General features: G+C 45.4%; 1 protein-coding gene across 4 annotated transcripts in view; it reads right to left on the bottom strand.

The window, feature by feature from the left end:
* Positions 1-14,021, bottom strand: part of Isha (Insulator su(Hw) mRNA adaptor) — a 148,746-nt gene extending 134,725 nt beyond the window's left edge. For 2 of the 4 annotated variants that reach the window (XM_055065858.2, XM_050169864.3), the window contains exons 1-7: positions 13,880-14,020; positions 12,745-12,873; positions 11,807-11,968; positions 9,652-9,757; positions 6,032-6,180; positions 5,888-5,932; positions 4,605-4,787 (exon numbers count right to left, since the gene is read on the bottom strand). In XM_055065858.2, the coding sequence (XP_054921833.1) occupies positions 4,605-4,787; positions 5,888-5,932; positions 6,032-6,180; positions 9,652-9,757; positions 11,807-11,968; positions 12,745-12,873; positions 13,880-13,909 (804 nt within the window). In that variant the 5' untranslated portion in view covers positions 13,910-14,020. Of the gene's footprint in view, positions 1-4,604; positions 4,788-5,887; positions 5,933-6,031; positions 6,181-9,651; positions 9,758-11,806; positions 11,969-12,744; positions 12,874-13,879 lie in introns of all 4 variants that reach the window. The other 2 variants (XM_055065856.2, XM_055065857.2) reach the window with 2 other exon arrangements.
* Between the last annotated feature and the right edge of the window lie 10,887 nt (positions 14,022-24,908).

Genomic DNA, 24,908 nt, shown 5'->3' with positions numbered 1-24,908 from the left:
TTAAAGTTGAACACATGTGTTTTTTTATTAGAAAGCTCCTGCGGAGCTTCTAATTAGCTCTTGGGGCTCCAGGCACACTCAGTGTGTCGGATTTTCGACTGGCGACAGCCGATAGCACAGTTTCGCCGCTGAAAAGCGTCTACGCAATCGGCACTCGCTGCGGAAGATCGGAAGTTCGATGCTCGTACAAGACGCATATCGCGCTCCCGCGCACCGAACATCTGCACTGTCTTGGGCTTTGCCGGCATCGCGTGCAGCGAAGAAATAGAGAAAAAAAAAAAGGCTGAGCAAATAATCTAAAAGATAGCGCTAGGCGGTGAACAGCTCGAAAGCAGGCGAGCAAGGGACGCGAGCGCGGCGGGCGCGGCATCAAAAGGAGCAGCCGCCGCCGCCCGCGCAGCAGCCAATGGCAGGCGAGCTTTAGCCCGCGGGATTTGAGCAGCCGCTGCCGCCCGCGCAGCAGCCAATGGTAGGCGCGCTTTACCCCGCGGGATTTGAACGCGCTGCTCCGGCCAATCAGCGCTCCGCATCACATCGCGGGAAAACGCCAATAGCGCCTCAACCGCGCTGACGATGCCACTTTGTAAGGCGGCAAAATAGAGACAAAGAATCCACGGTCAAAACGACACCAAGATGGCGAGGGCAGGCCGCATGGTCCGGGAATGGCGCGCGCGCGAAGTTTGACTTCATTTCGGCATTTGCGCGTGTTTTGTGGGCCGCGGTGGCCTCAAAAGTAGCGTTTTTTTTTGTACTTTACGGTTGAATTAGGTGCTGGTAATTACAGAACAGGTAGTTTATGAGACGTACAACCCAAAAATATGGTTTTTCAAAAAAAGACTTTTTCGCGATTTTTCGGTTTTCAAGGGCCGCGTCCCCCCTTAAGTTGACGGAACGATGACTCACATACTGCTGTCCTGTCAAACGATACATCCTTTTGCAACAGAGGCATCAACAGGTGCCCAATGTGAGCGAATTTCGGGACAAAATGGCAAAAATAAGAACAGAGTCACAGGAAAGTGCTCGGTTCCCGCGCTGACTGCAGAGGCTATACGGCACTGACCACTTCAATCTTGCGGGGGTCAGGTCTGACTCCGTCTTTGTCGATTAGATGACCAAGGACCAATGTCTGTCGCTCCCCAAACCTACACTTACCAGAGTTTAGAATCAAATCTGCTTTCTCCATGCATTTCAGAACCAGGCTAAGGCGCTCGTTATGCTCTTCAAAAGTGGGGCCAAAAATAGCAACATCATCCAGGTGGCAAAGACATATTTCTCACTTTAATCCGTGGGGAACTGTGTCCATGAATCGCTTGAATGTGGCGGGCGCATTACAGAGCCCGAACGGCATAACGGTAAATTCAAATAAATTGTCTGGTGTAACAAAGGCAGTCTTCTCTTTATTGATGTGATCCACAGGTATCTGCCAATAGGCTGAACGTAGATCGAGGGACGAAAAGTAGGAGGCAGAATATAGGCAGTCTATACGTCGTCGATTCGCGGGAGTGGGTACACATCCTTCTTGGTAATCGCATTTAGTCGCCTATAATCAACACAAAATATCCATGAGCCACCCTTTTTCACCAGGATGAGAGGTGTGGCCCACGGGCTTTATGATTCTTAAATGACATTTTTCCTCAGCATCTTTTGTACCTGGTCCACAATAATCTTGTGCTCTGATGAAGACACTCGGTAAGGCTTCTGCTGAAGAGGATGTGCCGAACCTGTGTCAATGCGATGACGAGCACGCGAGGATGGAATAGTTGTACGGTGCTCATCTTGAGAGAAGTCGAACACAGAAGCATACTGGGAAAGCAGTTGCACTAAGGTGTCCCGTTCACGTGAAGACAAAGACCATGCGTAGAATTTTCTGCTTGTAAGGGCAGGCAGCTCGTCCTTCAGTGGAATCCTCGTCCCCGACGACCATTGATGAACTGCATGTGACGTCGTCGAAGACAGCAATCTTCATGTGTTCGGGAGCACGCACCGGGACGGCAGAACAATTTACCACCCACAAAAACGTGCTACCATAGTTCACAGATATGATACTATTAGGTACCAGTAGGTTTTTCTTCACACAAGAATCGCGAAAGTGTTGCACCGCAACGTCAAATGAAGCGTCTGTACAAGTTGCGATGACAGATACCGGTGCTAAAAACCACAGAGGCAGTGTCACTCCCTCAGCAACAGCAAGTGCCTTTTGCCCAGCGGGTTGTTGATCCACGAGTTCTGATAATAAGGGATCCTGACGGGCATCGACTCCAAATTTTCCGCTATTTATCGAAAGCTCGCCGGCACCACAAATGAATGAAACCCCGCAGTTTTGCAGAAAGTCTATCCCTAACATACCAACGTGAGTGCAGAGTTTTAACATCGCAAACTCGGTTAAATAACACTTGTCCGCCAATAACACATTCCCAACACAAACATCAAGGGGACGCAATATTTGACCACTTACTCCACGAAATTTAGCATGCGTGTCGAGGGAAAACATCCCTTTGCGTTGAAGACGGTTCTTGAAAGAAAGGCTCATAACTGATCTCATAGCCCCAGTGTCCACTAAGGCCATTGTGCATATACAGTCGACTCCCAATAATTCGAAGCCGCTTAATTGGAATTTTCGGTTAATTAGAAGTGAAGTGCTGGTCCCGTCAGTTTTGCATGTAATCCTATGCAAGGAATCGCTCAATAATTCGAAGTCCTTATCCAGTAATATTGTTTAATTGGAAGTTAATTTTCAGCCGGGATCCTCGAGGTGACCGTCATTCTTTGGTAGAATGTGTAATTTTTTCAAGTGCTGCAACAGCTCCATTTTCCGCGTTGGTGTCATCGCCACCGCAGCCGTCCGCAACGCCGCCCTTCTTGGAGCGGCGCCATGGAGGAAGGAAACTGAGGAGAGGCCCTACCCCTTCCGCGCGCTAGGAGAAAAGTGTGGAGGAAGTGACGTAGTAGGTTCTTCTCTTTTTTGCTCATTTTTTATTTCTTTGCCGCGGCGTCTTTCGGGCCACAATGGCGGCTTCAATGACGACATCTTCTCTGCGTGCAGCTGCCTTGGGCAGAGGTCTGAGGCACCCTCTAGCTTAAGCGCGTTGCCGCAGAGAGCAGCGCCAATCAAGATAGAAATCAACTTCCACCGCCCCTGCGAGAGTGTGCTGACAACGAGAAAAATCACGTTTCGCGCGCTTCCGTTGTGGTCACGTGGCGGAACCGAAACCGCGTTGCCGCTGAGAGCGAGAATACCTCGCGAGCGGCGGTGATAAACAAGCTAAGAGCAGTGCCAATCAAGATAGAAATCAACTTCCACCGCTCTGCAAGAGAGTGCCGACAAAGACAAAAATGAAGTTTCACGCGCCTCCGTTGCGATCACGCAGCGAAACCGCAACCGCAAAAGGGGTGTTGCCACAGTCTGTGCGACGCGCTGAAGCTAGAAATCAGTTCTATTTATCTCCCCAAGAAGGTAGCACAAATTTCAAATGCCTCTTGTAAGTCCTGAAAGGTAGCAGCCCCTCCCAGTGACCACGCATCGTCATTATGGCGCGACATTTCAAACGGAGGGTCGAAACCGTACCCGTACGGCAAAAACCTTTAAAGGGTTCTTGCCGCCCTAAGTTACGAACAATTAGATATACTACATGGTCCATATTCACCAACAATTTCAAACTGCAGCATCAAATGAGGCAATTCTAGGAATATCGCATTTCTCCCCAATTAATTTTCTTAGTTATTAGTTCCATAGGCATTACGAAAGCCTTCCAAGCAGTGAGTAATTAACAATGAAGTAGGTGCTGCTAAATGGGCAGCTTCAATGGCCATCAGGTCAATAGTCTATTGAGTTGACGAAGCTGCATGTAACTCTTATCGAGATCTCAAAGACCTTCAACCGACAGATGTGGGCACCCTTATCAATAGTTTGCTTTCATTGCAAAGCAGTAAACACATCCCAAGAAAAAGAATACCAAGAAACAAGCACAACTCCCCCTCGTGACAAAGGCACTGCAAACGACAGCTGCAATATCACCAGAGTGCTCAAACAAAATTGACAACAATATGTACAAAATGTGCAAATGCAACGAGTACATGGCTAAAAATAGAGTATTTCGCTAGGACATTAAAAACCCTCCAGCAATGAAAATGTACACTTCAGGTATTTATAATTGTTACAGCTAATTACTTTCAGGGATGCAGAACTGCCACTTGTGTGACAGTAATGGCACAAGCACTTGGTGTCAGACTATGGAAACAGTTTTCTATACTCAATCATGTAGCAGTACATACTACGATTCCTTCAAATCAATACAGAATTTTGAAGGTCATCAATTATACAATAGTGCCAGTGTGACATTAATATTATAGCTGTAGCAGAGGGTTTCAATTTAACATGCACTAAACTTTTAACTCTGCCCATGTTAGTATGACTGCTACGACAGGAAGTCAAACACATGGCCTTGCACCCTGCAGCAAAATCCCATAGCAGCCAGCTCATTTGCATGCATGCCAAATTTACCGTACGTGATGTCGACATGACAATGCACAAGTTAGTATCATAGCTACCACAACTGCAAAATAAATTACATCAAAGATAAAGGTTCTGCTGTCCACCAACTTGCCTTGTTGAACTTCACAGTAGGAGCTGCTGGCTGGTGACTTGGTGGCTTGTCTTCAGCAGCTGACGAACTCCCAGGCCTGTTGGTCAGCAGCTGAGATGCGAGGCTCTGAAGCTTTACTAAAAGTTCTGGATCCGGAGGGGCTGCGTTTTCTGCCTCAGCTGCCATGGCCAAGTTCAAATTCTCCTGCAAAAAGGGCACCACCAACACAGAAACTGTGTAAAACGATACATACAGCAAACAAGCGTCCCTGATGACAAGGGGAAAGTATCTGAGGTTTCTTACACATTGGTCAACCTGTTATGAGGGACAGAAGGAAAGAGAAGATGTCAAGACTGTGTCACATAATGCTAAACACAGCAGCATGTGTGTACCATATGCTGCCTGTGGCTTCACTGTTCTGTGCCATGGTCAAGTTCCCTCCCACTGACAATCAAAGTAGGTTTGTTCAACTAAGTGCGCATGCAGTCACACCAGGTAAACATCCAAGTGAAGTGATAATTTGCTCCAAGTTCTTATATGTGCACATCCTTCCATGTGTGTCTCTTTGCCATAACAAAGTGCAGAAGCAGCCAGGGAAGAGTGGTCGTAACAGGCCCAGCATCAAATTGGACCTGGATTACCTGGACAGCTTACAAAACCAATTGGCATGCAGCTGAATGCATGCACATCATGCATTGCTGAATTAGTTTGTTGCAGTTTCAATAAATGTTGTCACCAATACAAGGCACACAGGCTCGCATGAATAACTTTGTTACACTTAAGCATGGCTTTTGCATACAGAAAGATTATTTGTGTGCAAGTCAAAGGATGCGTGTCCATACCACGCAAGTTGCATTTTATGCTTTTCTGACAAGGATGTTGCAAACAGAATCAAGGTTGTTCAATTTTTCTCTTTTCTGGCCCTGAAAATCAGGTGCGCATTGCATTTACAAGCATGTCAGGACTGAGCAGTTACAGTATGTCAGATCCCTATAATACAGAGCACACCCTCCCACCCCCCCTTTTGTTTTTGCCATATAGCACATCAACTCTCCAAACCACCAGAGTTCAGGCACCAGCTTAGTGTTGAAGCTAATGGCAGAGCACTGAGAAGGATGATTCAATGCCTCGAGACATCAGCTCTAGCAGTAAACCAACAGACTTGGCCAAAAGTTGGCCACAGCTGCCTTGAGAGAAAATGCAGGTGGAATACTCAACAACTGCGCTTGTTTGAAGTTTTCTCCTAAGCACAGCGTTTACCCCCAATTTCTGACAAAAGGTAGAAACAAAGACAGCGCGCTCACTTCTGATGCCTTGCTGGGCACAGGCATTTCGCTCTGGTTGAGCCACTGAAAAGCGTGCGAAAAAGAGCACCTCTGTGGCAGGTAACCCAATGAGCAAAATGTGGCATTTCCACTTTCAGAAAGTGCTGGCAAGCCAAAGCGCACCTGAGTGAGGGCATAAGTCTTGGTCTCTTGAACAGTTCCAGACATTGAATCCTGGATGTTGTTGCCATGATTCCAGCTCTTCCAATTTTCTGTAGAATTCTTGTTCACCTTGGTATCAGCCACCACATCTGAGCTCTGAGCAGAGTCCCCTACAAACAAAAACAGGAGGCAAAATGTGATTGTGTAGTAACATGGAGGCTGGATGTTTGAGCATGGGAGGTGGGTCAGGCTGATGAGGTCTGGACCACCAACATACTGTAGCAGATGAAAGTAAGAAGACCAAGGGGCACCACACTATGGCATACTTCGTTTAAGCTAAATTTGAAAGGTGTGCCTATTTATACATATAAACTATAATGAAGTGGGGCTAATAAAGAGACCGTACTTTGGGCTCACCAACAGGAGTAACAAAAGGGGTGTAACTTTTCTCAGCCTTATGAGAAACGTGAATAAGCAATATTTTGCTATAGCAGCAATCGTTATGTATTCGTAAGAGTGACTCAGGTGCACATGATGAGCATTGCATCTAAATGTTACCTGAGCACATCTTGCCACGAAGTAGAGTCGCCGATTGAAATTTGGACATGCTCAAACAGCTTCGTGGCACTGCCACCATACACTGAAAGGATGACTGAAATTTTACACTTTTCAGCATGCCGTTAGATTTTGACTTCACTTGCATGACTGAGTGATAATTAAGCCACTAATTGCAGCAGAAAGAGTGATATCTTTGTTTTAATTTGTTGCCAGCACGATCACCAGCCATGCCTCCTGCATCTGCTCGAACCAAAATTAATGAAGCCTAGTCAATCCAGTAGTTGTTGACTGTAGCCAAACTATCATAGCCATGTTTGTCATTTGTTCCTTTATACAGTTAAATTTCGATATAACGAAGTGCTTTATATGGAAATTTCACTGCATTGAAATTTAATCTTTTATGCAACTACATAGAGTCGCCGATCGATTTTTCTTACACAGAAAGGGGCCACAGGATTTTCCAAATTCTCAGCCAATTGAAGAAAGTAAATTTGAATGAGAAAACAAATTTATTTGCATGAATTTGGGAGTCGGCAACGAATAATACGGTTTCATGACACATTGACAATATCTTCACATCAGCGGTACAAATTAGGCGAAGTGAGACAAGCTCTCCTGCACTCCGCCCCCACAGCTGATATCGTCGCCTGCACTGGGACGACGCCATCGTGGAAAGCGGCGGCAGCGGGGAGCAAATGCTTGATCTGCCTCTGCCGCCGCTTTCTACGATGGAAACTCGAGATTCAAACCTCCAATACTAAACGCAAGGGAAGACGGCTAACATGATGCCACGCTGTCTCGGCTTGCCCACTCTTTTCACACGCAGCAGATTACCTCTAAAGCAGGGTGCGCGGCTGCGTATGCACTAAGCCACGCTAACAGCCATGCACAGCCACAGCCAAGACGCACGCTAGAAATTGCAAAACGCCAAGAAACGCCAACTTACCCCGCCGCCCTTCACGCGCGCTTGATCACATTACCGTGAGCAAGCGCCTCTGCCCCTCTTTCCCTTTGCTTGTGCAGGAAAGCGGCACTCGTGAAGCCGTCACTATGAAGGTGAAGCCACCTCGCACACTTTCACTCACACCTAAAGCACAAAGTGTGCAGGCCGCGATAGGATTTTATCGCACTTGGATTTTACAAAGAACATGATGCGTCTCCCCTTCGGCAGTTGCTCTTGTCATACTTCACATGATTATAGAGGTGCGTTTGCAAGCAGCCACTTGTAATTCAATCATTTGACCATCTGCACCTGTGGAAGCTTCCATTTATTGTCTCAGCATTCCTTTACAGTGGACACGAAATTCCATTACATTTAAACCGCATACAAACACACTTTGTTATATTGAGGTTCTAAATACATGGTGCTCTGTGGACAAGAGGTTATGAAAATGATATGTGGTGTTTTATGGCAAGAGGTTATGAGAAGTTAAATACTTCGTTATACCGAGAATTTCGTTATATTGCGGTTAAAGTGTATTTTAAATTGCAGAATGGTCCCAGATGACTTCTCCGCTACAGTCAAACCCGGCTATATCGAACTCGCAAAAAAACGCCTATCAGTTCGATATAGAGCATAATTCGATATAGCCTGCTAAATAATTGGATGTCATAAAAGCACATACCATTTATAAAATCACTTTATTGAAGAAACTAGCGTAGTTTCGCATAAATTAGTCCTGCATTTTCTTCTGCTTGGGCAATTTCGCTGCCTGCGACGCACGCACTTCCCCACGTTGTCTAAGGAGTCGGAGCAGCTGAGGCCGCAACCTTCCGCACTCGCGCAGAAGCACCGAACTAATGCGAGTGCACCAATCACTTCGGAGGATGTGGGCAAAGGACCGTAGTTGCTTTCCTCAATGTGCCTACTTTCATTTGTGCCCGGTACGATGTCGGCGATGTAGTCTTCGTTTCCGGGCTCTCCCGTGGTCGCGACACCATCATCTGCACTCACAAACTCGTCCACCGTTGATTCGAATGTCCCGGAAATTTTGACAGCTTGCTCCAAACTTCGGCAACACCGGCAACGGCTTTGACGCATTCATTAAAATTTACAGTCATCACCGAGCACGCGGAAACCGGAAAGTATGAAGAACCCCTCGTACGCGGCCGTGCGTACGCGTCGGGCGCCATGGGCACCGGGTTGAGAGTCTGGCCACTTTAGCCCTAATCGTGCCGAGAGTGCTCCGCGGAATCTTGCACGCTGCGGGAACATCCAACTTCTCATCGCGTTCGACGCAATTTATGATTTCGAGCTTCACAACGAAAGGCGAATTCTGCCGCTTCATCACGGCAACACTGCGGGAGACGGCCCACAAGGCGCAAACACGATAAACCAGAAAAGCAGCCAGACAACTCGCACTTTCGCCATCTTGCACGAAGACAGCACAAGAGCCTCTGATTGGCTGTCTGAGCGAGCGCTGAGGCGGGCCAGGATCATTTTTTGCTGGGGAGTGTCGATAGATAGTGATCTAAAAAAAGGAAAGACCCTTGATTCTGCAACCCGTGATGGAGCACGGCGAAGCGTCGTCAGGGGAGAGGGAATGGGAAGTGAAAGATGATAGAGAAAGAGGGAGGATGTGGCCTAATAGACTCCACTATGCGCGACAGGGGGAGTGTCGACGGCTCGCCTGAACAGCCCGAGGCAGCGCGGTCACGGTAGGGAGAGCGGTTCGATGGAGCCGCGCCGCCGGGTTTCCCCGCTACCGCGTGGGAAAGCCAACTTCTGGGGGCACTTTTCCGCCGCTTGACGTTCGATATATCGGGAGTCACTGCAATATTTGTTCGATGTAAGCGTAATTTTTGCTATATATACTCATTGTAACTATACCGTGACCAGAAATTGTTCGATATATAGAATAATTCGATGTAAACGGGTTCGATATAGTCGGGTTCGACTGTATTATGAATTTTCGTCGTACAGAATCATCAGGCCTTGTGGTCAAATCAATACACAAGACTAGATAGAATAGATAGAATGATGCAAAAGCATTTGCTGCAAACACAACAGAAAGTGAGATAAACCAAATGCAACAAAACTGTGTCCATACACCCTAAAACGCAGCGTATAGAACAGAACTCACCTCCTGGCACAGCTGCTGGACTGGCCATATCCAAGAGCGGCTGGATGACATCGGGCGGGAACACTTGGTTCTTCTGCCACAAGTTAAGTACCCGAACAATCTTCGGCTGCATACAAGCAAGATAAACTGGGATCAAACGAACTATGCAACTGTGAACACTAACGAAAATTGCAGAAATTAAAGCCTTCTGGCTACAAATGAAAAATAATATTGCTGTGTGTTCAGGGTGTTTACCAAGTTGACATTTCCAAATTCCCTGAGAGAGAGAGTTTCATGTCAAGATGGGCTGACACCATGTCGCCCAATGCTGTCTCTCACTAGTAAGCATGTTAAAAAATAAATAAAAGACACTTAATACAGTTTGAATAGTAAGAAAATGAACAGCGAATAAAATATCTTCGAAAGAAATGATAAAGCCCCTTTGCAAATCGAGTCAAATATTTTAAATACAAATAAAAAGATGCATACAGAAGCAAATATTTTCGAAAATGAGCTACTTCTAGCAAGTGATGGCAAGCTCATTGGTATGAGGCCCAAACTTTGTGACAAGTGCGATTCTTTCACTTGTGAAAGTCAACCAACTGTCCTGACATACTCTCAGCCTGCACACAACGCCTCAGAGTAATGCGTTTCACTGCTTTAAAGAGTTTATTTTGGTTTGGATGAGGGACACCTGCATCTCTGCGTCAGCCAACACTTTGCTTTTGGAGCTCAAGCTCCTTCAAAGAAGCAGCGGCACACTTATTCCTTCCCCGTTCTTTCCTCACTGCATCGGTCTTTTCTGTTCTCATCCTCATTCCGACGTGCATTCGCTTCACGGACCATTTGAAGCATCCTCTTGGCCAGTTGTACAGTCAACGTCTGGTTTTTGCAGACTTGCTAGGGGCCATGAAAATGTCCGAAAATTGAGGCAGTCCGGAAAGAAATAAAGAATGCATGTCCTTTACTGCCCTTAAGGGCTCGAAGTGCCACAGGCACGTCCTGCCAGTACACTTATTAAGCATGCCGGTACTCGTACTGTGACAGGAGGTGGCGGGTGCACATGTATAATTAAGGAATACATACTGTGTCCCGTGACAACTGCCCTCTTCCCACGCTTAAGCTTCACTGCAATACTCTGCATATGCTTAACCATGTAAGACTGCTGTGTGGAGGCGAAGGTGACTTTCGGGAACCGGCATATACCAATGCGCCGTGTTTTCCGAGCTTCGAAGTCAATCGCGAAGATTACAAAGGCAGAGTCGGTGTGATTGCTGACAGCGGCGAATTCTTTCAATGAAAAAAAAGAACATGGCACCGAACAGCAAGAAGCTTCATAGCGAACGTCAAAGCAGCTTGGCCTAGCTTTGCCGCGGTGGTGGCTACGGATGCCAGTGGATCTACATGCAAGAGCGCCGGCTCGAGGCGGTGAGATAATCAAAATGGCGGCAGTGGTGGCTTTGATTAATACCGTTTCAGACTTGCAGCCACGGCAAAACGAACGGCAAAGGGTTCTTGCGTCCGTTTCAGACATTACATTGACTTTAAGGGGCGGTGTCACGAAGCCATCTGAATTAACCGGCATGTCTCAAAAATCGGGCGTTCGGAAAATTGGTCGTTGACTACACTGGCAACACCTGCAGACAACAACACAGCATCAGACGATTCATTATGATTCCTCTGTTACTTGAGCCAGCATTAGCGTGACTTTAGTTCCCTTTCAATAAAGTTGGAGCTAATTTTCCCTGATAGCAGTACAAGTTCCCAGAGTTTTCCCTGAGTATTTCCAAGCTACTCAAAATCCCTGAGAATTCCCAGTTTTCCCATTGGTAGACACCCTGTGTTCTAAACAAAACTATTCCCTTCAAGCTGTAATTAATAAAATTATGCACTTATTCATGCGTGTATTCAGTGGCAGTGTGCACAAATGCAGATGTATATGTATACATTTCATTCTGTACATTTATTTTTCAGCCACTTGATACAATGAGTGATAATTTAAGAATGGGAAAATTAAATTATTTTTATAAAATACAGCCTGTGAAATATAGATTGCTGAATGAGCAGAATATGACATCAACCTATTTGTCATCTCTTCTGTCAATATATTTATTTTTTCAAATTCCCTCACGAAGCAGTTAAGAAGAGTGACATTGCTATGCCAAGCAATGCTTACCCTGTCCTCAACTGGACACTTGAAAAGGTGTTGAAATGTGTTGTGGATGTTCTTGGTGAACCGCGGTGCAAATACATCCTTCTCCTGCCCAAACTGATGCCGTGATTGGCGCACAATCGAGTCCACAACATACAGACCTGGCACCTTGTACTCTGGCCGACACTACAATGGCAATGGAAACAGTACAAATCAGCATAAGAAATGAGCAGTCAAAAAAAAAAAGGCTTATTGTCTGCATCCACATTGCTCCATAAATTGTTTGCCTTAACATCTGCGAAATCATGATTATAAAGCAAAGGTACATGCAACGAAGAGCTAGATAATGTTAAGGCTGGGAAAATGCACATATACATTCAACTTCCTGCATCTCACAACAAAATTTATCAAGACCCTAAGTGGCTGCCAGAACGCAGGTACACAGAAACATACCATTGAACAATGGCAACATTTGTTGCTTTATTTAAAAATGACAACACTGCCAAAAAACTTGATTTGGTTATTCATATATGTTTACATCAAAGTGAAACTCTCCACACAGTTTTTTGATAGGTGGTCTGTGGTGCCTTTGCACAAACTAAACTGAGTCATTTAGGGTTGTTCAGGAATTATAGGTTTCTTGTATCATTTACGCTATTGCATGATCATCAAATATGGCAACACCACTTGGCTCCCTATGAAGTACAATGACAAAAGTGCCAGTGAAAACAAGGTACTGTGAGACACCTGTAAAATGGGTGTCCAAGAATTTGCCTCATTATTGTAACACTCAATGCAACTTGTACGAATGTGTACGGCACTGTCAACTAAGTTTAGAGGACTCCTCATAGCAATGTTTAAAGCATGCGAAAAGTATTGGTTAGACCAATATTGGTATTGTTTAGCTTGGTGGCAGCATCAAATGAGCATGCAGAAGAGAACAAAAGAGAACCAGTACAGACCTTTTGAACGAACTTCTCGACACTCTGCACAATGTGCTTGTAGAATTTTATTGCTTTGATTGCCGATTTTGTGATCGCTGTCATCTTGGCTTTAGAGATCGGAGGTTTGCCTTCATACAGCGAGGTGAGCTACTCACGAAAAATAAAAACAACAACAAATAATTCAGACGTCAAAACATACTCGACATAAACATTACAACACATATTTACAGAGTCCCACATATTAAAATTCCAATCAGTCATATTTATTTCATTACACATGGAGGCGTTACACTTCTACTAGGCATGCGTACTAAAAACACATCATTGCAAGCTGCACAATAACCCGTAATTCGACGTCGGGAACCACGGATGTTGCTACAGAAAAGGAGACCGACTCGTTATTTTCCGGCATATTTAACACATGTAAAGCTGGCGGTTACAATCAAGTCATAGAAACTTTTCGGAAGAGCACTACGTTTTTTGATTCCCTTAGCAAACAAGTTAAGTCATAAGACCGCTGTAAGAAGCTGCCACTCGTTTGAACAAAGAAAAAAGAACCAAACAGTGCATGCAAAGGCTGAAATGCGCGATCGCAGTTAAAATAAACCGAAATCCTTCAAGAACCGCACATGCACAGGCTGCATCCTCGTGAAACTTGAGTAGCGAGAAAACCGCGCAGTGCTCGGCACGACGCTCTAACCACGGGGAGTGCGATACGCAGTTAACATAACCGACCGATCGCAAAGGAGTTTGCGCCAAATCTCAACAAATGTCGCATGTTCGGCGCGATTTTTGTTAGCAGACATTGCAAAAGAAGTCGGGACAAGATTAAAAGGGGCCGTCAATATCCCAGCGCACGAACATACACGCGCGCGCACACACTCAAATGTACTGAAGCACAGCGACCACGGCAATCATTATCCGCGTGATCGACGTTTCTTTATACACCGGGCATGCACATAAATCTGAGGCTGCACTCAAAATGTGAGAGCCGTCAATTAAGCATGTCTCCGCAAAGCGATAACGTTTATTCCCCTCTAAATCCTTATAAAAGTGGTAGAAACATGCCGGTTAGGCCTCATACGCGATACATCAAGAGTAAGACAAAATAGGCGCTTGAGGAACACTAAAAATATATAAATAAGTTGCCTACCTCGCTGTTGAAGGCTTTGACGACCTCCATGTCGGAAATCGCGTGAAACTGTCTATCTTGATTAGTATTTTTCACACTCGCTACCTTTTAAACACCTCGCCAGCATCCAAGATGGCGAGCGACATTCAGAATCGTGTCTTTCGCAGCAAAGCCTAACGCACCGCCTCATTGGTCAATATCTAAAAAAATAACCAATCGAAAGACAGAATAATTCTACGTCATACAAACGATTTATTGCCGCGTCGTGGTGATTTTGTGCACTTGTTAGTTCAGTTTGTAATTGAAGGTAAGCGACAATTCTTTCACCACCAGTTACAATTGCAACATTACAGAAAGAAAAATTTTAAAGGCTTTGGTTGTATTTGTTGAGACCATTGAGAGTTTCTTGCCTTATGTTCACGCCACAAAGAGTCATTGTCCGGTTCCGGTAGATGGGCCAACAGAAAAGGCGCGAAATTGAAGATGCGTGTCCCGGGATGAGTTTGCTTATTGTGTAATGTCGTTCGCTGGAGAGTGCATTACGAAGTTCGATAACGCTGGAAAAACAAACACCGAATTTCGCATTGTCAATCAACGCATATATACCGCGTTGAAATGTAGTCAGCGTTGTTACTACGCGAGTGAAACTAACTGGCAGTTCTTTAGCTCGTGTCTGCGCGCTTTAAGTTTAAAACTGCGTTAAGAGCAATAACCCAGTTGACATATCCTTACAATACTTTTTTAAGCGTCTTTAATCATTCGCTAACTTGCAGCAAGCAGATCGATTTAGCTGGTGTCTGGCGCGCTTTACAACTAACAAATGAGTTTAACCCAATAATATAGTCGACATCTCTTTACAATGCTCTCTTAAACATCTCCCTTATCTAAATGCGAGTACGTGCTAGGCAAGTGAAAATTTTCTCACATTTCTGTTATGTTCTCAACACTCGGCTTTGTCAGACTAAACGAGATCTCGCTCTGTTTTCATCGTTTTGCATGGCATATGGTATGACAAGAACTTTATTTTGGTCCAGAGAAACTAGGGCCCGAGGGCAAAAGCCCCCAGGGTAAGTCGGTGGCTCCGCCCACGTAGGCACCGGTAGGCCAAGGGCTTTCCCGATGTCGTGAGCTCTCCGGACGGCCAGGAGTTGATCTTGGAGGACTTCGCTGGATATGCGCCGACTCCAGTCCTCCTCACTGTTGAGATCCGAAGCCCTTTGGTTGGGGCACAGCCAGAACATACGATCAAACAGACACGGAGTGTGTCCACAACTTTTACATCCCGCGGGAAAATCCTGGTCGATTTTTTTAAGCACAAAAGCTGTGGGATAATATTTAGTTTGTCATTCTTAATGTGACTGCCTGAGCTCAGTTGAGCTTCTGATGGGAGGGGGGAAATACCTCCTGCCGTCCCTATAGTGCGAGGTGATCTCGTGTAAAGTATTAAGTGGGTCTTTGTCGGAGCCGCACTCATCCTGGAGCAGTTCCTGATCTGATGCGTGGCATGTGAGATCTCGCACAGCAGAGTGAGCTTGCTCGTTAGGATTGCAGCCATTGGGGCTGACCGAGTGGCCCTGATGAGCCGGAAACCAGACTAGGTGTGAGCTATCCAGTTGCTCGTAATTATGAGTATTAAGACAGTGTGTAAGTAACTTGTGTGCTTCCATTGAGACGAAGCCGGCTGAGTAGTTCCTAATAGCTGTACGGGAATCAGAGAAAATCGTGGAGCCTGTCCTCATTGTAATTGCAAGTGCTATGCTTGCTTCGGCGGCATGAATTGAGCGCATTCTTAGTGACGCCGTGCTTATTAATTTACCGCTCTCATCGACCACGGCAATAGCGTAGCGGTTGCCCGATCCATAACTAGTTGCATCGACAAAAAGAGCTGAGCTTTGTTGTTGGTGCAGTTTGCAATCTGTGACATCGAATGCGCCTCAATGAGCTAGCTCATCTATAGTGTTATGACGTCCTAACTTGTTGAGGAGTTCTGTACTCGTTCCGTGCGGGAGTGCCAGAGCCCTTTTGAGTCCGGAGCGTATAAGTGTGTTTAGCTTAGCCTTCTCTCCTTTCCCTCAGTTCAGGTATGATGCAATGTACGTCACATGATTGATGAAGAATGCCTGATATGCTCTGATGAGATTGTCCTCCTTGAGGCCTGCATTTTGATTTGAGACCCTGCCCAGGAGCCTTGTTGGCCTGACCTGTGAGACGGTTTAGGGCCGTTTCATTATAGCTCCTTGCGTCAATGAGAAGACCCAGAATTTTAATTGTGTCTACTCTGGGCATGACCCGTCCTGTGTTGTCTGTGATTTTAATTGGTAGAGTTTCTAAAGGCGCAAGGTTTCTAACACCTTGTCTCACCTGTCTAAAGAGCAGCAGCTCAGATTTACTAGGTGATAGCCTGAGTCCGGTGCCCTTAAGGAAGGATTCTGTGGTGTCTACGGCTGCCTGTAGTGTCTGCTCTAGTGCTGCGAGTAACCCCCTGGGGACCCACACTGTGATATCGTCAGCGTATATGACGTGCCCCAAGCTCGAGAGTTTGGATAATTCCTCCAAGAGCCTGTGCATGGCAATGTTAAAGAGGAGTGGGGACAATACTGAACCTTGTGGTGTGCCGCTGTTGCCTAAATTGTATGGACCGCCTCTGACTATCCAGAGTTTGACCCGAGCTGTCCGATTAGCTAGAAAGGACCTCAAATAATTGTAAAAATTGCTTCCCAGGTTCAAGGTTGAGATTTCATGTAGGATATGTTTATGTGCCACCGTATCAAATGCTTTGATAAGATCCAGACCCAGGAGGCCCTTTACGTCCCTGCTAGGGTCATCAGTAATAGCATGTTTCATCATGAGCATGGCGTCCTGTGTGGATAATGCTTTCCGATAGCCTATGATGTTGTGCCTGAAAAGCTCCTGGTTTTCTATGTGTTCTATTATCCTGTTATGAATAGCATGTTCGGCTACCTTGCCAATACAGGATGCAAGTGATAGGGCCTGAGGTTCTCCTTTGTTAGTGGTTTGCCGGGTTTCGGTATAAATGTCACCTTGGCCTCCCTCCATTCCGGTGGGACGATGTCGGATCTCCAGTGACTATTAATTTTGACCGTGATTATGTCTATGGCATCATTGTCCAGGTTTCACAAAAGTTTATTTGTGACGTCATCCGGACCCGGGGCAGATCTCCCATTTAATTTAAAGAGTACATGCCTTATCTCAGCTGCAGTGAAGTCACTGTCCAAGTCCGGTTGTGATATTCCAGAGTTAGGTTAGCTTATTTCTTCTTCGTTCTCATATTCATTTTTAAGTGGCAGGTACATGTGCGCGAGGTTGTTTGCGACCTCTCTTGCTGCCCGCCCTATAGTTATCTGTTTATTGACGAGTCTGTTTATGGCGAGGTTTGTAGTACCCCTGGGGAGCTTGTCATTAAGTAGGCTTTTCAATATATTCCATTTGCCTCCTCTGCGCAATCTGCCGTCTGTTTCTGAGCAAGCTTCGTCCCATTGTTGACGTGAGAGTTGAGCCATGTAGGTTTCGATATCACGATTAACTTGGGCGATCTTGGCTCTAAGTCTTCTATTAAGTCTGTGACTCTTCCATCTCGTTAGAAGGGAAGTCTTCGCTTCCAGCATGTGAGCTCGCTTGGAGTCCATTTTTGGGACTTCAATTTCTGTTGAGACTGCTTTAGTAGCTTTCTTAATCGTTGCCTTTACTTGATCTAAAAGCTCCTCATAAGATTCGCCATCTATGCTGGTTTCCTTACGCAACTTACGAAAGAGATCCCAGTCCACGTACTCATATTTCCTTAGAGGTGGTGGTTGCGTCTGTAAGATGTCCTCAATTATGTAATGATCACTTCCTAAATTCTCCTGCATATTGTCCCACGAGCCTTCAATTCCCCTAAGAAATGTTAGATCCAGGGTTGTATCTCTGGTAGTGGAGGTACCAGTTCTCGTGGGGAAGTTAGCATCTGTAAAAAGAGCAAATTTTAACTCACTGGCCGTGGTTGCTAAATTAGTACCCTTGACGCTCTGATGACCATAGCCCCATTATTTGTTGGGAGCATTGAAGTTCCCAGCCACTACAAGTGGGGCTGTATCTGCCTTATTGGAAATGCGGCCCAAGAGGGTCTTAAAATCCCTTTTCCTATCTGTCGGAGAGCTATAAACAGCTATATACATGTTAGCTGCTTTTCTGTTCTTCAGGATGAGTTCGATCATTTGTGCTTCTAGACCAACCTTGTACTTTGGAAGCTCGTGAGTTTCATAGGAGGTACCCTTTCGAACCAAAATCGCTATTCCCCGACCCCGTGGAATGATCAAGGTTTCGGAGTTGTAACCTGGTAGAGAGATATCCCCCTTAGCTAGTGTTTCCTGTAAAAGAATAACGTGCGGCTTAACTTTGGCCGATCTAATGAGCTACTGCAGGGGAGCCTTGAGCCTTCGGAAACTCACACAATTCCACTGCCATATTTTAATGTTGTTGCTGTCGTTTGCAGCCATTATGATCCGATTGGTTGACCACCCGAACCCATAGATTCCATGCTCGGGCGGACTCTAGGGACTCGTGGTTTCTGCCTCCGTGGACTGCCGATGCAGCCGCTGCGCTTGCCTTTGCCTTAACTTTGGGCCTTTCTAGTTGACCCACTCGAGCATCTAGATTAGTGATGAGCTCCATGATTTTCGCCAGAGTCCTGTCTATTGTTGCTAACCTAGCGACTATTCTGACTTTTTTGGGTTTGGGGGGGTGCCTCACTCTCTCCCATCTCCTCTGCCTCAGTGGTTTCTAAATCTTCCTCCTCCGTTTCGCTAATGGGAACAGGGTGGGAGGCTTTACGTTTGGGTTTGCCGGCCAAGGGTTTTGGAGCCGTTGTCTCCATCTGACTACGGGGCGTTTCGGACCCTTCTTTAAAAGATTTAAAAGCCTCTCTGAGCTCAGACAGTTCTTGCCTTAATTTCCAATTTTCTGATTGTAATTCCAATATTCGGGGATTTGACTCACGTTCCGGCTGTGCCCTACTGTTAGTACTCCTAATACTTTGCCCTTGTTGGTTGTCCTGGGGTTGTCCTGGTTTCCCAGGGCCTCCGTTCTTGACTCGGTCGGCCCAGGTTGCTCTTGGGGTCGACTGTGAACGGGACCTCGATCTTGCCCCAGGTCCTCGGGGTTGCAAGTCAACACCAGAAGATTCTCCGGAGCTGGGTTGTCCTCTGGATCGAGAACGCCTCCTGGAGCGGGAGTGCCCTCGTGAGCTGGAGCATCCTCTCATGCAAGAGCGCAAGTTGGCGTCATTTTCTTGCATCACCCCTTTGCGCTGGGAATCGTCGCTGTCGTCAATGTCGTCGGCCACCTGTGTATAGCGTTCTTGCTGTCATTGGCGCCTTCGACACCTTTGTCTCACAATATAAGGCATCTGGAACCTTCGACTGCATTTTCGGTCCCCAGTTGGGTGTGCACCACCGCAAATAGCACACTTGGGATCACATTGATGATCTTCAGGTGGGGAAGTGATTCCACAGCCCCTACACTTTCTAACACTTGCCGGATTGGGACACACGTCGGATCTATGTCCGATTTCACCACAGCCGTGGCACACATCTATCTGTCATCGGTAGAGATTACAGGGCATGAGTACCTTACCACAAATAAAGTGGTTTGGCACTCTTTGTCCTTCAAAAAGTACCACCACCATTGTAGTTTGCTTGATCCAACGTACCTCGACGAGGCCCGGATTTAGATGATTGACGAAAAGGGTTTTCAGTTCCGCGTCGCTAATGTCCAGGTCGATACCGCGAACAACACCCTTGCATGTATCTTCTCCTGCTGCGGTGTAGGCCGCCACTTCGAAGGGTCCATCCCTCGTATGGATCTTACGTACCTTGGCATAAGCTCTCGCGTTTTCTTCCAGCGGAGTCGATACCACCAAAAGGTTTTGACAGCTGTTCGGACAGTACGTGTCCTCCGTTGTGTCTTCCGGCGCTAAGGCTGCCGCCATGGCCAGTACTCTGGAGAGATGTACCAGCCTAAACTTTTTAACGTCAAGGCTGCCGCGTGGGTGGACAATTATCTTGATGTGATCCCTCGGTAGCATCGGGATGCTAGAGGCGGTAGCGACGCGCTTAAGCACGTTCTGCGAGGTGGCCGTGCTGCAACTACCTTTCCCGCCATGGTTGCTATCCTTTATAGCCACGGGTTTTCCGCCAGCGGCTAATGCACGTCTCCTTCGGCGAGTGATGGCTGTCATCCATCCGATATCTTCCTCCGAGGTGATCCCCAACGCCTTCAACAGCTAAGCCGGAGGCCATGCCTACATTCCGTCGTGCCCGTGAGGCCTAGGCCTACAGCACGAGTTAGGGGCTGGCACCTTTTCTACGTGGCACGCAGAAAACAGTTCACAAAGAGGCGAAAAATGGACCCACTGGCAAAAAATGGGCATCCACGTAATCCTTGTGATAAGACGCGTTGATTGACACCACATTCTCAGGGGTGGCACAAAAATTCGGAGCAATGACATTGATCGAAGCGGGAGCCGATGTTTGCATGACCTCGTTTTGCATGGTTCAGTTAACTGCCGCCTCTGCACCGCGCGCAAACACTCCATTTCTAAGCTCTAAACCATACCTGCCTCTATATCTTCGACATCGTTTTTGTTATTGTTGTTAATCACGCTCCATGTTGAAACTTTTGGACTATCGTGATAAGGTGAAGATCTTCAAATGCTGCTCAAAACTAAAAAATTCAGGATATTCTATCAGCGAAGACTTTTCACGTCCTCTCAGCGAAATCAGAAAGAAACTATGGGACACAACTAAAATAAACCGTGACAGAAAGGAGAAGGTCTTCTTAATGCACGACAAAGTAAGCATCAATGGCCAGCTTTTCAAATGGGTTGAGGAAATAAATGACTTGGTCAAAATAAAAAAAAGTGAGAAGAAAATAGAAAAAAAAACGGAAATGCGAGCAATCCATCAAAAAGAACACTCAGCTGCCGATAACCCTATTAAATATAAACGCGCGCAGCCTTCTAAATAAGACTGACCACTTGGAAGCTACCCTTCTCGCCTTTAATCCAGATTTTGTTGTGATCACTGAGACTTGGCTGCACTCTGGCGTTCAAGATCATGAAATCGTTCCCCCGGGCTATGTCATCATTCGCAAAAACAGGGAATCTAGGGGTGGGGGAGTGGCCTTGGTCTTAAAACGTGATCTACCCTTTACGCAAATGCCTGACATTCCTGGTGTAGAAGCCGTTTAGTGCAAAGTTCACTTGAAATGTCAATCTGCTAATGTGGGCGCAGTCTACAGGCCACCAAATGCTGAAACTGTGTATTTGGATCTTCTGTTTGATTACATGTATAAATATGTCTATGGCTCTATGATCATATTAGCTGGCGACTTTAATTGTCCGCTAGTTAACTGGAATACTTTAAGCTCAACTGATGCAACAAGTAATGCCATGTATCGTATCCTATTCACTTTAGAACTTGTACAAATTGTTAGAGAGCCTACTCGTGCGCAAGGATCATCCAATTCTATGCTAGACTTGGTGTTTGTTAGTAACTACTTCAGAATAGATGATTGTAAAGTTGAAGTGTCAAAAGGAATTTCTGACCATGAAACGGTACTGTGTACGCTGTGCTTGCCAAACTTGGGTCGCCAGCGCGGTCCGACGAAATATGTGCGCGCATTTAACAGAGCGAACGACGCAGCTGTTATGACGTATCTTATTCATGAATTTAATGATTTTTATGATTTGTATGTTCAGAGTATCATAACTGTTGACACCTTGTGGGTACAATTTAAAGAGCACGTGATGCATTGCATCACAAATTTTATCCCTTTGAAAAAGAAGCCAACATGCAAGCACAATCCGTGGATTACTCGAGAAATAATCCACATGAAACGAAAAATTAATAGGTTAAGGCAACGAAATAGGCAACGACCAAACTTAGAACTAAAGGTAAACATAATTTCGCTAACAAAACAATTAAAGAATAAAGTACTCGAAGCCAGGAAACAATTTTGTAGCACTACACTTAACAACTTCATTAAAAATTCGCCGGCCAAGTTCTGTAGGTATTTAAACAGAAAGAATGTTACTGCTAGTTCGCCTACACATGGAAAGCAGCAAGCTGACTCATTTAACAATTACTTCCAGTCGATATTCACCGCCGATAATGGTGTTTTAGGAACATTAGCGTGCTATAGTAATGAGTCTACACAACTTTCTGGCGCTCCGGTCAAAAGTGTACCTGGGATTCTTTCTCTGTTGTTGAACCTTGATGAAAGAAAGAGTTGTGGTCCTGACGGAATTCCAAACTGCTTTCTTAGGCGCTATGCCGAACCAATCAGTGAATATCTCTACCTCATATTTTCTAAGTCACTTCAGGACAGCTGTCTGCCCGCTGAATGGAAGGTAGCAAAAATTGTGCCCATTCACGAATCAGGTGACGTAACATCCCCGTCCAATTACCGGCCTATATCCCTCACATGTACCTGTTGTAAAATTCTTGAGCACATCTTAAAATTTCTTAAAGAGCATACTGAGACCATCATTCACCAAAACCAGCATGGCTTCAGAGCAGGGTAGAAATCTTTCATGACCTCGCAGAGGGAATCAATCATCAAAGTAAAACTGATATAATTTTCCTTGATTACTCAAAGGCTTTTGATCGCGTGGCACATGCTAAACCGAATTTCAAACTAAACAAAATACTTGGCGATGGTCCCGTTACGAGGTGGATAGCCAGCTACTTATCGGAACGCCGACAATATGTGCAATACAATGACCATGCTTCTGATATCGTTCCGGTCATTTCTGGCGTGCCGCAGGGCTCTGTGCTAGCGCCATTTTTGTTCATTTTATACATAAACGACATAACATACCACGTTGATGTGAAGGTGCGTCTCTTTGCGGATGACTGCGTGCTATACCAAAAAATAAACACTCATGCAGACCAAATAAGGTTAAACACAGCTTTGGGCAACGTTATAAAGTGGTGCAATACATGGCAAATGGCAATCAATATGGAAAAACTGTAGTGATGTCTGTCACAAATAAGAAAACAAAACTTAATTTCCCTTACGGTACTGGCAACGGCGCTCTCAGAACAGTAACTGAAAAGAAATACCTTGGTGTGATTATCTCTGATAATCTCAGCTCTAAAACCCAAGTACAAAACATTACCAAAAAAGCAATGAACAGTTTATACTTCCTTAAGCGCACCTTGCGCTTTGCGACTTCAGATACCAAGTCCTTATCTGTCCAATCTTAGAATATGCAAACATCGTCTGGTTTCCATATATGCAAAAAGATGTACACATGCTCGAATCAGTTCAACGAAAAGCTGTTCGCTTTATCTACCATAGATACCGGCGCACTGATTCTCCCACAGAGCTGCTTTCCTACGCAAGCCTAGCCACCTTATCAAGCCGCGTCACGCTCCATAGACTCAAGTTTCTTTATCAATTAATTCATAATGCATTTAACATGGATCCTGCTACTTACATCAGTTTTAATCGTTCTAGAGAAACACGTCACAAGCATGACTTTACGATTAATGAATACTCTTGTGCTAACAACACATATTACTTTTCCTTCTTCCCTCGAGCCATAAGAGAATGGAACGGCCTAGATAAATCTATAACTGCGCAGGATTCCTTGAAAAAGTTCGCTGAGCTCGCAGCCTCGTCAGTCTTGTCAACAATCCAGACCTGATGATCATGTTCAGACTGTATTGATTTGGTGTTGTTGCCCACTCGGTGTGTAACTGGCGTATTACTGTACTGTACTGTATACTGTTTGTATTGTTGCCCGCTTGATGTGTAACTGGCGTATTACTGTACTATACTGTATACTGTATTCCTGTATCTTGCTGATAAATCCACTCCTGTAACAGTCCCAGTGGGACTAACAGTATATTAAATAAAAAAAAAATAATGTAAAAGTGAAACTAAGCCATGCATATGTTCTGTGCCACTGCGAAGGATGACACGGAGTGTCAAAGGGAAACATAAATCTTAAGCTTCTAAGCTTCTAAAAGCCACAACATTGAACAGCCATATGTGTAACTCGGATAAGTTGTCTTATGACAAAATTAGTCATTAAGGAGTTTCAAGGGAACTTGTTTTGAACGTTACTTTTCACACCCACAAATTATAGTGGCAATATTTATAGTTGAATTAACTCAGCTATGTTGGCGGACTGTGTTTGCGATAGTCCCAATTTTAACATTAAAATTTGTGTGCTCCGATATGTTGGCAGCTACATATGCACACACTCAGTGTGTATGTGCCTAGAGCACATTAGTGAGTATGCATAATAAGGAACCATGTTCCAAAGTGAACGACTATAGTGCTCCTCTTGCCTTCTGTGCAGCTCCAACATTAAAATATCATGCTCAAACATACCTTATTCCCACCAATTCCTGCTGTTCAATAACATAGCCATACACATAAAGGAACAATATGGCGCCCTTCCCCAAACAGAGTTTGGAGGAAAGCAGATTTGCCTCTTGATGCATTTCACCTGGTCTCGCATGGGGCATACAGCTGACAGGTGAAAAAGATTTGGGATGTGCTAATGTTAGTGAACTTGGGGATGTCATTCAGCGAGTGGCCCATGCCTGCACTATATTACCCATATGCACATTGCTTTGGCTTGAGTGATGCGTAGAGTGGCTCTGTTAAAGAGACTTGGCAGCTTTATAGGCAGACACTTGTAGTGAAAGTAATTCTCACAATCTCAGAAAAGGCAGTGTGCTACAGCCAAGGCCTCTGCACTGCTCCTGAATCATGTTAACAGGTTGCGCAGTTCAAACACTGCAGCGAGTTCCAATCCTCCTACAGCCATTGTAGGAGGCAGAAGAGCATACAGTCAAGCATACACGAATTAAGCATTTATTTTTGCTTTATATTTCTTTTCTTTTTGCTTTATATATATATTTTTTTTTGGCCAGTAAACTGATTGAAAGAGTTTTCGCTCCGTGAAAAACACAGTGCTTTTCACAAGTGAAGTTCTGGTATAAACTCCCCGTCATAAGACATACACAAAAGTACA

This window comes from Dermacentor andersoni, chromosome 6 (assembly GCF_023375885.2).
Source record: "Dermacentor andersoni chromosome 6, qqDerAnde1_hic_scaffold, whole genome shotgun sequence".
Lineage (NCBI taxonomy): Eukaryota > Metazoa > Arthropoda > Arachnida > Ixodida > Ixodidae > Dermacentor > Dermacentor andersoni.
This window is presented reverse-complemented; position numbering and strand designations above follow the sequence as displayed.